At 48.2% G+C, this 14,810-nt stretch overlaps 1 protein-coding gene across 1 annotated transcript; it reads left to right on the top strand.

Moving 5' to 3' along the window:
- The first annotated feature begins 11,881 nt into the window (after window positions 1–11,881).
- CLDN3 (claudin 3) lies at window positions 11,882–13,243 on the top strand. The gene has a single exon (XM_066274551.1). It carries the CDS (start codon window positions 12,218–12,220, stop codon window positions 12,878–12,880), a length of 663 nt encoding a protein of 220 aa, XP_066130648.1. The 5' UTR covers window positions 11,882–12,217; the 3' UTR covers window positions 12,881–13,243.
- Window positions 13,244–14,810: the final 1,567 nt, after the last annotated feature.

Here is a 14,810-nt window from a genome sequence, read left to right as displayed (position 1 = left end):
GATAGGCGCTTCTCCTGTGTGCCCTGGCCTGAAATCAAACCTGGGACTCCTGCACGCCAGGCCAATGCTCTACCACTGAGCCAACCAGTCAGGGCCTTCTTTCCTTCTCTCATTGATTTTTAGAGAAACATCACTCTGTGTTCCTATATGTGCCCTGCCCAGGGATGGAGCCTACACACTTTGTATATCAAGACGACTGTCTAACTAACTAAGCTATCTGGCCAGGGAGTGCCCTGGGTTTTATTTTCCCTCACACATCAGCAGGCAAGTGAGAGACACCAATAGGCACAGACAGAAAAAGTCCCAACAAAAATATGTTTTCCCTAGTCCAGGGGTAGTCAACCTTTTTATACCTACCGCCCACTTTTGTATCTCTGTTAGTAGTAAAACTTTCTAATCGCCCACCAGTTCCATAGTAATGGTGATTTATAAAGTAGGGAAGTAACTTTACTTTATAAAATTTATAAAGCAGAGTTACAGCAAGTTAAAGCATATAATAATAATTACTTACCAAGTACTTTATATCAGATTTTCCCTAAGTTTGGTAGAATAAATCTTTTTTAATTTTTTTTTTTTTTTTACAGAGACAGAGAGAGAGTCACAGAGAGGGATAGACAGACAGGAATGGAGAGATGAGAAGCATCAATCATTAGTTTCTCGTTGTGCATTGCGACACCTTAGTTGTTCATTGATTGCTTTCTCATATGTGCCTTGACTGCAGGCCTTCAGCAGACTGAGTGACCCCTTGCTTAAGCCAGCGACCTTGGGTCTAAGCTGGTGAGCTTTGCTCAAACCAAATGAGCCCACGCTCAATCTGGCGACCTCGGGGTCTCAAACCTGGGTCCTTGGCATCCCAGTCTGACGCTCTATCCACTGCGCTACCACCTGGTCAGGCCAGAATAAATCTTTATGAAACAACTTACTATAGTTAAATCTATCTTTTTATTTATACTTTGGTTGCTCCGCTACGGCCCACCATGAACGCTGGAACGCCCACTATTGGGCGGTAGGGACCAGGTTGACTACCACTGCCCTAGTCAATGAATCAAGAAAGGGGCAGCCTAAAAAGACAGAATTTTTTTTTTTTACAGAGACAGAGAGAGAGTCAGAGAGAGGGATAGACAGGGACAGACAGACAGGAAGGGCGAGAGATGAGAAGCATCAATCATCAGTTTTTCGTTGTGACACTTTAGTTGTTCATTGATTGCTTTCTCATATGTGCCTCGACTGTGAGGCTTCAGCAGACCAAGTAACCCCTTGCTCGAACCAGCGACCTTAGGTCCAAGCTGGTGAGCTTTGCTCAAACTAGATGAACCCGCGCTCAAGCTGGCTAGCTCGAGGTCTCGAACCTGGGTCCTCCACATCCCAGTCTGACACTCTATCCACTGCGCCACTCCCTGGTCAGTCAAGACAGAAAATTTTTAAATAACCAGTGTACTCTAGCCAAACACCAGAGAAAAAAAAACTGTGGCCCCACCCCACCCACACTGCAAAGGCCAGGTGGGGAGCGTAGACTTTCACCCTCAAGAGGATGTAACAAAGCACACCAACACCCACATAAAACCCCCATCCTCACCATGTCAGTGGAGACCATGTGGGAAGTCTAGCCTTCCACACCCACCAAGTAGTAAAAAGGCACCGCACCCACTTCTACTGCATTGCTGTCAGAGGAAGCCATACAAATGTGCAATCAGTGGAAATCACTTAGAGGGTTGAAGTTCCCATCCCTGTTTAGAATGACAAAGGAGCCACCTTCTTCCCTTGCTCCAGGTGTCCATCAAGACCAAATGAGGAACCTGAACTTCTATCTGGCTATATAAGAAAGTCCCTAGCCCTTCTCCTGTAGTGTCAAAATAGAACAGATTGGGCCCTGGCCGGCTGGCTCAGTGGTAGAGCTTTGGCCTGGCGTGCAGGAGTCTCAAGTTCGATTCCCAGCCAGGGCACACAGGAGAAGTGCCCATCTGTTTCTCTACCCCTTCCCCTCTTCATCCTCTCTGTCTCTCTCTTCCCCTCCTGCAGCCAAGGCTCCATTGGAGCAAAGATGGCCTGGGTGCTGAAGATGGTTCTATGGCCTCTGCCTTAGGTGCTAGAATGGCTCTGGTTGCAACAGAGCGACCCCCCAGATGAGCAGAGCATCTCCCCCTGGTGGGCATGCCGGGTGTATCCTGGTCGGGCACATGCGGGGGTCTGTCTGACTGTCTCCCTGTTTCCAACTTCAGAAAAAAAAATAGAACAGAATGTTTATATATGATCCAGACTCTTGGAACATAAGTCAACAATGTCTAGGATTCAACTGAAAATCACTCATCATACTAAGAACCAGGAAAATCTCAAACTGAATGAAAATAGGTGCCAACACCAAGATGACAGAGATAATAAAATTGCTAAACAAAAATGATTTTATTTTAGCCCTGGCTGGATAGCTTGGTTGGTCAGAGCACCATCCTGAAGCACATAGGTTGTCGGTTTGATCCCCAGTCAGGGCACATACAGGGACAGATCTATGTTCTTGTCTTTTTCTCTCTCCCTTCTTCTCTCACTAAAATCAATAAAAATTTTAAAAATATACTATTTTATTTTATTTTATTTATTTTTCTGCCAAAGATAATTTTAAACCAATTGTGATAAAAATGATTACAAGAGTAATTATAAATGCACTTGAAACAAATGAGAAACAGAAAAGTTCAGCAATAATAATAAAAGAGCCCTGACCTGTGGTGGCACAGTGGGATAAAGCATCGACCTGGAACACTGAGGTCGCCAGTTCGAAACCCTGGGCTTGCCTGGTCAAGGCACATATGGGAGTTGATGCTTCCTGCTCCTCCCCCTTCTCTCTCTCTCTCTCTCTCTCTCTCTCTAAAAATCAATAAATAAAATATTAAAAAAACCATTTAATAATAATAAAAGATGTAAAGCAGAGCCAAAGGAAAGTTTAGAACTGAAAAAATACAATAACTGAAATAAAATTTTCAGCAGATGAGCTCAAGAGCAGAAGGAAGGAGACAGAGGGAAAAAATGAGTGAGCTGGAAGACAGAACAATAGAAATTACCCAATCTGAACAACAGAGAGAAAATAAGCTGGAAAAAAAAGTGAACAGAGAGCCTCAGGTAACTTCAGAACTATTACAAACACCTAACATTTGTGTCATCAGAGTCCCAGAAGGAGAAGATAAAAAGGGGAGAGCTAGAAAAGTACTTGACTAAATAATAGCTGAAAACTCCCCAAATTTGACAAGAGACATAAACCTACAGATGCAAGAAGCTAAGCAAATCTCAAACTGATTAAACACAAAGAAATGCACACCAAGCTATCATGTCCAGACTTCTGAAAACAAAAGACTGAGAGAAAACAAGGTTTTTTTAAGCAACCAGAGATAAATAACATCATACCTACAAAGGAAAACAATCAGAATGACAGCAAATTTATCATGAGATACCATGGAGGCCAGAAGGAATTGGCACATTTTTTTTATTCATTTATGGAGGGGAGAGCAGGAAGCATTAACTCCCATATGTGCCTTGACCAGGCAAGCCCAAGGTTTTTGAACCGGCAACCTCAGTGTTCCAGGTCAATGCTTTACCCACTGCGACACCACAGGTCAGGCATGGCACAATATTTTTCTAGTGCTAAAAGACAAGAACCTAGAATCCTGTATTCAGTGAAAATATTCTTAAAGAAAAAAGAAAATATCTAGGCCCTGGCTGGTTGGCTCAGTAGAGCATCTGCTGGCATGTGGAAGTCCCGGGTTCGATTCCCAGCCAGGGCACACAGGAGAAGCACCCATCTGCTTCTCCACCCCTCCCCCTCTCCTTTCTCTCTGCCTCTCTTCTCCTCCCGCAGCGGAGGCTTCATTGGAGCAAAGTTGGCCTGGGTGCTGAGGGTGGCTCCATGGCCTCTACCTCAGGCACTAGAATGGCTCCAATTGCAGCGGAGCACCACCTCAAATGATCAGAGCATCACCCTCTGGTGGGCATGCCAGGTGGATCCCAGTCAGGGTGCATGCGGGAGTCTGTCTCTGCCTCCCCACTTTTCACTTCAGGGGGGGGGAGGATACACACACACACACATACACACACACATTCACAGAAAAAGGAAAATTAAGAGGATTTGTCATAGGCAGACCTACCCCAAAAGAGTTACCATGACTGCCTCTGTAGAAAATATCAAGAAATCTAAAATAGCCTGACCTGTGGTGGTGCAGTGGATAAAGTGTCGACCTGGAAATGCTGAGGTCGCCGGTTCAAAACCCTGGGCTTGCCTGGTCACGGCACATATGGGAGTTGATGCTTCCTGCTCCTCCCCCCTTCTCTCTCTCTCTCTCTCTCTCTTTCTCTCTCTCCTCTAAAGTGAATAAATAAATAAAAAATTAAAAAAAAAAGAAATCTAAAATAATAATAATAATAATAATAATAATAGAGTTCAGCAAAGTCGCAGGATAAAAGGTAAACATATAAAGTACAACATAAAAAAGTTTTTGATCTGCCTGACCTGTGGTGGTGCAGTGGATAAAGCGTCGACCTGGAAATGCTGAGGTCGCCAGTTCGAAACCCTGGGCTTGCCTGGTCAAGGCACATATGGGAGTTGATGCTTCCAGCTTCTACCCCCTTCTCTCTCTCTCTCTCTCTCTCTCTCTCTCTCCTCTCCTCTCCTCTCCTCTCCTCTCTAAAATGAATAAAAATAAATAAATAAATAAGTTTATGATCTGTGGAAGAGCCTGTTAAGAGGATAAAAAGATAAGCTATAGAGTGGGGGATTATCTGCTAGCCACACTATTCTACAAAAGATAGTACTATCTAAGATATATAAAGAACTCTCAAAATTCAACAGTTATCCTGACCCGTGGTGGCACAGTGAATAGAGCATCGACCTGGAATGCTGAGGTCGCTGGTTTGAAACCCTGGCTTGCCCAGTCAAGGCACATACTAGAAGCTATCAATGATCAACTAAAGTGAAGCAATTATGATCTCACTCCTTCATTCTCACTCTCTCTCCCTCCCTCTCTAAAATCAATAAATAAAATCTTTAAACCCATTTAAAAAAAATGCAAGCAATCCAGTTAGAGCATGGACAAAAGACATGAAGAGACATTTCAATGAAGAAGATATACAGATGGCAAATAAGCATAGGCAATGATGTTTACCATCATTAGTCTCTAAGGAATTGCAAATTAAAACCACAAGGAATTGCCACTACACACATAGCAGAGCGATGAAAAAATATAGTGAAACCATCATGGGCTGGTAAGATTGCAGAGAACCTGGATGGCTCACACATTGCTGGTGGGTATGTGAATGGGAAGGCCTTGCTGGGGGCAACTCTGGAGAACGTTAGGGCAGTTTCTTTCTTTCTTTCTTTTTTTTAAAGTATCCTCTCGCCCTTTTTATTCTTTAATTTTATTTTTTACAGAGACAGAGAGAGAGATAGACAGGGACAGACAGGAATGGAGAGATGAGAGCATCAATCATTAGTTTTTCATCGCGCATTGTGACACTTTAGTTGTTCATTGATTGCTTTCTCATTTGTGCCTTGACCGCGGGCCTTCAGCAGACCGAGTAACCCCTTGCTCAAGCCAGGGACCTTGGGTCCAAGCTTGTGAGCTTCGCTCAAACCAGATGAGTCCGCGCTCAAGCTGGTGACCTCGGGGTCTCGAACCTGGGTCCTCGGTATCCCAGTCTGACGCTCTATCCACTGCGCCACCGCCTGGTCAGGCCATTATGGCAGTTTCTTAAAAAGTAAAACATGCAACAACCAGAATTTGCACTGCTAAGCATTTATCCCATAGAAATAAATATACTGCCCTGGCCGGTTGGCTCAGCGGTAGAGCGTCAGCCTGGCGTGCGGGGGACCCGGGTTCAATTCCTGGCCAGGGCACACAGGAGAAGCGCCCATTTGCTTCTCCACCCCTCCCCCTCCTTCCTCTCTGTCTCTCTCTTCCCCACCCGCAGCCAAGGCTTCATTGGAGCAAAGATGGCCCGGGCACTGGGGATGGCTCCTTGGCCTCTGCCCCAGGCGCTAGAGTGGCTCTGGTCGCAACAGAGTGACACCCCGGAGGGGCAGAGCATCGCCCCCTGGTGGGCAGAGTGTCACCCCTGGTGGGCGTGCCAGGTGGATCCCAGTCAGGCGCATGCGGGAGTCTGTCTGACTGTCTCTCCCCGTTTCCAGCTTCAGAAAAAAAAATAATAATAAAAAAAATAAATAAATAAAATAAATATACTGCTCACAAAAATTAGGGGATATTTAAAAATGAATATGAAGCAATAAAATGTCCCCTAATTTTTGTGAGCAGTATACATGTTCACACAGAAACCTGATGGCTACTTCTTGGGGATTGGAAAGTATGCAGGAGATAGAAAACAGGCTAAACTCCCAGCTGTGGGAATTCTTTTCTCAATCCCTCTTTTCTTGGCCCTTTGCTCCTTGGACTCACAGACAACATTCTTCCCCAACACACCTTGTCACCTCCACCAGCTAACTCCTTCTCCATCAACTTCTGCCCAACCTTCTATGGGAAGCTTTCCTGGAGCAATGTAGTCACAGGGCACCCCTTAATATGGTCACTTGGCACTTACCTTAAAGGGTCCATTCCTGTAGCATCTGACCCACCTTGGGCCATGCTGCTGTTTCTATACAAGAGGTTCAGGAATCTGTATGTGTATAGGTATGTGTGTGTGTGTGTGTGTGTGTACATGCATGTGCATCTGCCTGGAGCCCTGAGCCTCACCCTCCTCCCAACCCTTCACAGTACTCTCCATTCAAAAACAGCTTCATCCCACCCTCTGGGGTGCACACACACCCACACACATACACACACAGACACACATACCACACTGCAGGCCCCAAGCACCCTAGTGGTTTTCACTTAAAAGCTTTATCTAGATATATTGATAATTTACATACCATTGATTCATCAGTTTAAATTGTGCTATTGAAGAGTTTTTTAGTATATTCATAGAGTTATGTGACCATCAGCACAATCGAATGTAGGACATTTTCATCACCCCCAAAAGAAACCCTGTACCCATTAGCAGTCAAATGCTGTAACCCAGAAGCAGGAACACCCTCACCTCAGCCCCTGGCAAACACTGATCTACTTTCTGTCTCTGTAGATTTTCCTACTCTGGATAGTTTCTATATATAGAATCATACAACAGGTCATCCTTTGCAACTGGTATCTCTCGCTTACCATGATATTTTTGAGGTTCATCATGTTGTTGCATGTATTAAAACTATATTCCTTTCTATAGCTAAATAGTATTCTGTTGTATAGATATGCATATCACTTTTGCTTATCCATTTCGTCAACTGACATTCAGGATGTTTCCTTTTTTTAAAATACTTTTTTTAAATTTTTTTTTAAGATTTTATTTATTCATTATAGAGAGGGGGGAGAGAGAGAGAGAGAGAGAGAAGGGGGAGGAGCAAAAAACATCAACTCCCATATGTGCCTTGACCAGGCAAGCCCAGGGTTTTGTTTTTTATTTTATTTTATTTTTTTACAGAGACAGAGAGATAGTCAGAGAGAGGGATAGACAGGGACAGACAGACAGCAACAGAGAGATGAGAAGCATCAATCATTAGTTTTTCATTGCACATTGCAACACCTTAGTTGTTCATTGATTGGTTTCTCATATGTGCCTTGACCACCGGCCTTCAGCAGACTGAGTAACCCCTTGCTTGAGCCAGCGACCTTGGGACCTTGGGTCCAAGCTGGTGAGCTTTTGCTCAAACCAGATGAGCCCGCGCTCAAGTTGGTGACCTCTGGGTCTCAAACCTGGGTCCTCAGCATCCCAGTCCGACGCTCTATCCATTTCGCCACTGCCTGGTCAGGCAAGCCCAGGGTTTTGAACCGGCAACCTCAGCATTTCCAGGTTGACACTTTATCCACTGCGCTACCACAGGTCAGGCCTGTTTCCTTTTTTTTGAATATTATGAATAACGCTTCTATGAACATTTTTGTACAAATATTTTGTGAACATGTTTTTATTTCTCTTGGATAAATAGAATTTCTGGGTCTCATGTAAATCTACCTTTTGAGGAACAGACTGTTTTCAAAAGCAACTGTAGTGCTCGCTTCGGTAGCACATATACTAAAATTGGAACGATACAGAGAAAAGCAACTGTAATACTTTACTTTCCCACCAGCACTGTAGGAAGGCTCCAATTTCTCCATGTGCACTTTTTTTTTTTTTTTTTTAATTTTAAAGAAGACAGAGAAGGGGGAGAGGAGCGGGAAGCATTGACTCCCATATGTATGTGCCTTGCCAAGCAAGCCCAGGGTTTCAAACCTGCATTGTCAGTGTTCCAGGTCGATGCTCTATCCACTGCGCCGCCACAGGTCAGGCCACATGCTCTTTCTGATTTTCATACTCTGTGTGGTTTTGCTTTGCGTTTCTCTAATGACCAATGGTGTGGAACATCTTTTCATGTGATTTATGGACATTTGCATTCTTTTTTGCCTATTCTCAATGTCTATTTAGATTCTCTGACAATTTCCTTTTTTTTTATTATTTATTTATTCATTTTAGAGAGGAGAGGGAGAGACAGAGAGAGAAGGGAGGAGGATCTGGAAGCATCAACTCCCATATGTGCCTTGACCAGGCAAGCCCAGGGTTTCGAACCGCCGACCTCAGCATTCCCAGGTCGACGCTTTATCCACTGCGCCATCACAGGTCAGGCCTCTGACAATTTTCTAATTAGGATGTTTATCTTTCTATTATTGGGCTGGAAAACCCATGGTAGATATTAAGCAAAAAGTGAATTGGGCCTGACCTGTGGTGGCGCAGTGGATAAAGCCTTGACCTGGAAATGCTGAGGACGCCGGTTTGAAACCCTGGGCTTGCCTGGTCAAGGCACATATATATGGGAGTTGCTACTTCCTGCTTCTCCCTACCTTCTCTCTCTCTCTCTCTCTCTCTCTCTCTCTCTCTTCTCTGAAATGAATAAATAAAATAAAAATAATTTTTAAAAAAAGTGAATTGGAGCTGTTTCGCCCAGAGCCAAAGTCATATTCACAGAGTCCCTGAAGTTTGGCTGCTGGTCATCGGGCTTTCTGTCCTCATCTCCTCATAGCCTTCCCCAGCAGGTCTACCTCACTTAGATTCAGGAACAAGGGACCTCTTCCTGCTCTCCCCTCTTACCTGAGCAAATCAAAACATACCCCTATGCACAGATGAGGAAACTTAGGTTCAAGGTGGAAAAGGACTTGCTCAAGGTCATACGACTGGTGAGAGTAGAGACCAGCTCAAATTCAAGTCAATGTAACTAAACCTCTCACTTTCTCCACACAACTTCCCTGCGTATTGGCATGTCCTGAAATGGTTGTTTTATGGTTTACAATACACTTACATCACCTCCATGTCGTCACAAATCTGTGAGGTGAGTCATGTAGACATCATTTTTTTCATTTCACAGAGGAAACTGAGCCTAACAAAGGTAACATGACTTTCCCCAGCCTCACAGTTAGCAAGAGAAGAGCTCACGGCACCCCACCCAGAAACAACTAGCAGGGAACCCACTTTCTGGCCAAAGGACCTAATCTCTGCCCTCCACTAAGCCCATCCGCACTACCTGGGGGTTCTGCCTCCCTTCTGAACCAAAGCCACCCCCACTAATCAGGAAACTAGCAGCCAGCAGTCCACTGAAATGGACCTCGGCTCCACGAACTTCCTCCAGGGCAGCCCCCACCCAGCAGCAGCTAAGCCCTCTGGCCAGGCACTCCCAGCCCTGCCCAGCACAACCCTAATAGGCCCCACCCAAGACCTTTGCGCCTGCAAGTAGGACCCTGGTTTCCTGTGCTTCTGGTCCTGTCTACCTGCCTCTTCTATCATGCCAGGACTTGGGTACTTACAGACAAGGACACAAGCTACATGCCTGTGATTTGAGAGATGTAGAGAAAATTTAAAAAAAAAAAACCTCGGTCTCGCTCAATGAGGTTTCTTATCTAGTTGGATGTGTGCTGGTTCCTACTAGATTACAAAGCCCTGATTGAGGTAACACAGTCGTGTCCCATTATTAGTCATTTGTACCAATAGGAGGGTCCAGGCAGGCAAAGTTGCAAGAACACAAGAAAGTGATGCCCTCCCTTCTTTCAAATCCTGAAACCAACTTAGTACCCAGCCCTGTTCTAGGCACTGAATAAAACCAGCAGACATCCATGCTTGTTTGGGAACATTCTGGGTGTCCCAGTGAAGCTGACATATTGGAGCAGAGAGAGAGAGAAAATAAAATAAATAAGAGAAATATAGAGTATGGCAGGTGGTGTGAAATGCTCAGGAGAATATAAAATATGAAAAGAGGGCAGAACACGGTGGAGCGAGTAGTTGTCATTTTAAACAGTGTGGTCAGGGCAGGCAGACCTTGCTGGAAGCTAAAACCTGAAAGGTAGAGGGAGTGAGCCATGTGGGTATATGCAAGTGTCCCATTGTCACAAGCACAAGGGACTTGAAGTGGGAGCATGCGGGATAATAGAGGAACAGCCAGGAGATCCAAGCACTGGAGTGATGGAGAGAAAGAAGATGGAGGCAGAGACAGACTAGGCAGAGCCTCCAGGGCCAATCTGAAGGGCTCTAAGCAGGGTGAGGGAAGGCCCAGGTGTGGAAGCAAGAGCATTGCAGGCAATATCTCTTGACTTCCCACTTTTGCCGGAATCAAATCTTTCACCACCATTTCATTAAGGTGGATCCCAGCACTGACTCTGGGTCCAGAGGGAGGGATGACAGGGTGAGAGAGGAGAGGACTCAATAAGGAGGAGGAGGAGAACTTGTGCGAGGGGAGAGCAGCTCAGCTAAAGGGATCCAGAGTCATTGCGAGGGATAAGAGTTCAGGAGGCTGTAGTGGGGCTGTTGAATTTTGTTCAGCACTGGCTCAGGGGCGTCTTCTGGGTGCCTTTGCCAGCAGTCCCTGGCTATAGAGCACAGACCTCTAGGGCTGGCAACCTCATGGACCTGAATCAGTCCGAGATCGGCTCCTGAGTGCTTCCTTAAGAGGCCTGAGGAGAGACGGAGGAGCAGGGGCACAGCTCACTCGGGAAACAGCCCTAGCCACACCCGCTACACCTTCCAGTCCCCAGAGCAGCTGGCAGAGCCCCTTTCATTAGTCGCGTGGGTGCCAAAGGCCTTGAAAATACGGGGCAGCCCTGGTCGAATAGCTCAGTTGGTTAGAGCACCATCCCAAAGCACAGAGGTTGCTGGTTCCATCCCTGGTCAGGACACACACAGGAATAGATCAATGTTCTTTGTCTGTCTGCGCCCCCCCCCCCAACTCTCTAAAATTAAAAAAAAAAATTTTTTTAAGAAAATTCAAGGGCTGTAAAGGGGAGATAAACGGTGATGCAAGACGAATTTACTTGGGGTGGTGAACACAAAATGCAATATACAGATGACATGATATTATAGAATTGTACACCTGAGACCTCTATAATTTTATTACCCAGTGTCATCCCAATAAATTCAGTTATTAGTGCTGGCGTGCCCGGCCTGTGGTGGCAGTGGCCAGAGCCTCCACCTGGAACGCTGAGGTCGCAGGTTCCAAACCCTGGGCTTGCCCAGTCGATGCACCTACACCAAGCAAGCAATGAATAACTAAGGTGAAGTAACAATGAGTTGTACTTCTCGCTCCACCCCCTCCTCTCTCTGTAAATAAATAAATAAATAAAATCTGTTTTTAAAAAAATGCTGGGTGGGGCTGGTGGCCAAACAGATTGTGATGTGCACCCCATCCCCCACCTGCCCTGAGGAATTAGTTTACCAGTAGCCGGGAACTAGGAGAGAGAGGCGGGGGCTCAGGCCTAGGCCCCACCCTATCTTGCACACCAACTCCCTACCCTGCGCTGTGCGCCACCCCTGGCTAAGTTTTTCCTTCCCCGGCTCTCAGTCAAGGTGGGAAGAGGGGCCACGTCACTGTCTCCAGGCCCGGGAGAAAGCAGCTCCGCCCCTCCCGCCCGCGCTGGAGCGTTGGACACGGATCTAAGACCAATCGGCCCCTACTTAGGGCCAGCTCAGTCGCGCCGTCCCGCCCACAAAGCCACAGGCAGGTGCAGAGGCAGCCTCGGCGCGAGCGGCCAGAGCGCAGCCGTTACCGAGAGCGGGGTTCGTCGGTCTGTCCGTCGGGGCGTGCGTCGGTAGGCGCGCCTCCGTTCCTGCCCAGGCCCAGCGGCTGCGGCCCCTCGTCGTCCCCGACCCGGAGCTGCCCGGCAGAGCCGGCTTTGGAGCGGCAGCCATGTCCATGGGCCTGGAGATCGCGGGCACGTCGCTGGCCGTCCTGGGCTGGCTAGGCACCATCGTGTGCTGCGCGCTGCCCATGTGGCGGGTGTCGGCTTTCATCGGCAGCAGCATCATCACAGCACAGATCACCTGGGAGGGCCTGTGGATGAACTGCGTGGTGCAGAGCACCGGCCAGATGCAGTGCAAGGTGTACGACTCGCTGCTGGCGCTGCCGCAGGACCTGCAGGCGGCCCGCGCCCTCATCGTCGTCGCTATCCTGCTGGCTGCCTTTGGGCTCCTCGTGGCTCTCGTGGGCGCCCAGTGTACCAACTGCGTGCAGGACGACACTGCCAAGGCAAAGATCACCATCGTGGCGGGCGTGCTCTTCCTGCTAGCCGCCCTGCTCACCCTCGTGCCGGTGTCCTGGTCTGCCAACACCATCGTCCAGGACTTCTACAACCCCCTGGTGCCGGACGCGCAGAAGCGCGAGATAGGCTCCGGCCTGTATGTGGGCTGGGCGGCCGCGGCGCTGCAGCTTCTGGGGGGGGCGCTGCTCTGCTGCTCGTGCCCACCGAACGAGAAGAAATATGTGCCCGCCAAAATCCTCTACTCCGCGCCGCGCTCCACCGGGCCCGGCACTGGCACCGGCCCAGCCTACGACCGCAAAGACTACGTCTGAGGGACAGTCGCGTTCCACCATCTCTAAGCGCTGGAGCGCTCACCAGTCCATCGAGCCACCTTGCATCGGATACCAGACCAAACCAGATGTCAGGCAGCCCTCTCGCTGGACTGGAGGGACCCTCCCGGACCCGCCCATCGCCCCCTTCCTCAGCTGCCACCCCTCCGCGGGCAGGCAGCAGGAAAGCGGAACCTGGTAACCCGCATAGACAATGAAACCTCCCCCTCTGGAGCCCAGGCCAGAGCTACTTGCTCATCCTCCTTGGGCCAGGGCCCCCAGGCCCTTGTTGGTCAGGCACCGGCACCGGCAGCCTTGAAAAGGGCCACTTGATATTCTTCAATAAAAGCCTTTCGTTTTGCAGTTGCCGGCGCCTCGCCTCCTTGTCCTGAGTGCTCCGCGTGTCTCCACCTCCGTGCGAGAGTTGGGCCTTGGCTGAATTTTGCTAGGGACGAAGCTTAGAGAGGGACAGGGGTTCAGCAACAGAAGAAGTGAGGTTATAAACTGGATTGGGTGCCGGCTAGGCGGTCATTTGGCCTACTCACTAGGGATTCAGACAATTAACGCCCAATCTAGAGAGGCGGGTGCGGGCAGTTTCAGGTGTAGCAAAGAGCGGTGGGGGTAGGAGTGGGAGGAGGGTATCAGGGACCCCTTCTCTAGGTTGTGACATCTGGATTTGTGCTTGAAGCGTCAGTTTCCACAGTGGCTGCATACCAGAATCTCCCCAGTGTTGCATGAAAGAGCACATTCAATGCTATGATTTCATATTTGAAAAAGGAGAACAGAAAGACCTATTGTTTTCTACCAGAAGTAAAACTGGGCAGAATCTTCTCACCTGGGGGGAGAGATGAGAGAGGGGCCTCTCCCTGCCCCCCTCCCTTGGGGTCCTCCAGGGAAGGAAAGAGAGAGGGACTTGAACCCTCTGGTGACACTGAGATGCTGAAGATAAATGAGGTCTGGGAGGATTGGCATCTTGGAGAAGGTTCAGGACTTTCAGGCACTGGGAAAGGGGGCCGCCCGTGCCCAGGGCCAGGAAAGAGAAATTCCTCATCGCTGGATGGATAGCAAGGTGAGAGAGGAAGTGGCAATAAAGTCCAGGGGCTCAGAAAAGTCAAAGGCAGGGAGTATGTCCTGGGTGGAACGACAGACTTTGGACCTTACTCTGGTGTTATGGGAATCATGGAAGGGACGCACCTTGTCAGAGTTACGCTCTAATATAACCTCTTCATCAGCCCCTTCAGGGCTGGGATTTAAAGAGGCCAATGAAGGTGGGAGACCATCTGAGAGGCTGTGTAGCCATTCCAGATGAGATGATGCAGGCCAGAAACAAGGCAGGGGCAGTGGGGCTGGGAGGGGGACCTCATGGGCTGTTAAGGAAGCAAGATGAGCAGGGCTTGAGAACCATTTGAATATGCAAGGTGGGGAAGAGAAGAGAGCTAGGTCATTCATTGATTGGATGGTGGTACCATTTACCAAAATAGGGGGGCAGATTGCTGGGGGAAGATGGTAAGTTCAGTTTTGAGTGTACAGAGTTTGGCAGGCCTGAAGGACCTCTAGGCTGAGATGTCCAGGAAGTAGCTGGGCATAAAGCTCTTGAACTCAGGAGTGGCAAACTTGGCTGTTAGCGTATAGAAGGGAACCGAAACCAGGGAGTGGATGAGGTCAGTCTAGAAACCAAAGAGCGAAAGGGTTTCAAGAAGGCAGGCATTGGCCACAGTGTTCAAGGCTGCACAAGTGGTCAAACAAGATGAGACCGGAGGAGTAGCCACGGGATTAAAAGCAGCGAGGCATTCACTGGTGGCCTTAGCAAGAGGCGTGGGGGCAGACGCAGGGGACAGAAAGTGAGTGGGAGAAAAGAAGCAGAAACAGAACATGTAGACCCTGCATCCAAAATGTTTGCTTATAAAGGGAATCTAGGCCAAGTCAGCAACTT

The sequence above is a fragment of the Saccopteryx bilineata genome, chromosome 4, assembly GCF_036850765.1.
Source record: "Saccopteryx bilineata isolate mSacBil1 chromosome 4, mSacBil1_pri_phased_curated, whole genome shotgun sequence".
Classification (NCBI taxonomy): Eukaryota; Metazoa; Chordata; class Mammalia; order Chiroptera; family Emballonuridae; genus Saccopteryx; species Saccopteryx bilineata.
This window is presented reverse-complemented; position numbering and strand designations above follow the sequence as displayed.

Coding starts and splice junctions, on each gene's coding strand:
- CLDN3 (XM_066274551.1), top strand. CDS start 12,218: ATGTCCATGGGCCTGGAGATCGCGGGCACGTCGCTGGCCGTCCTGGGC.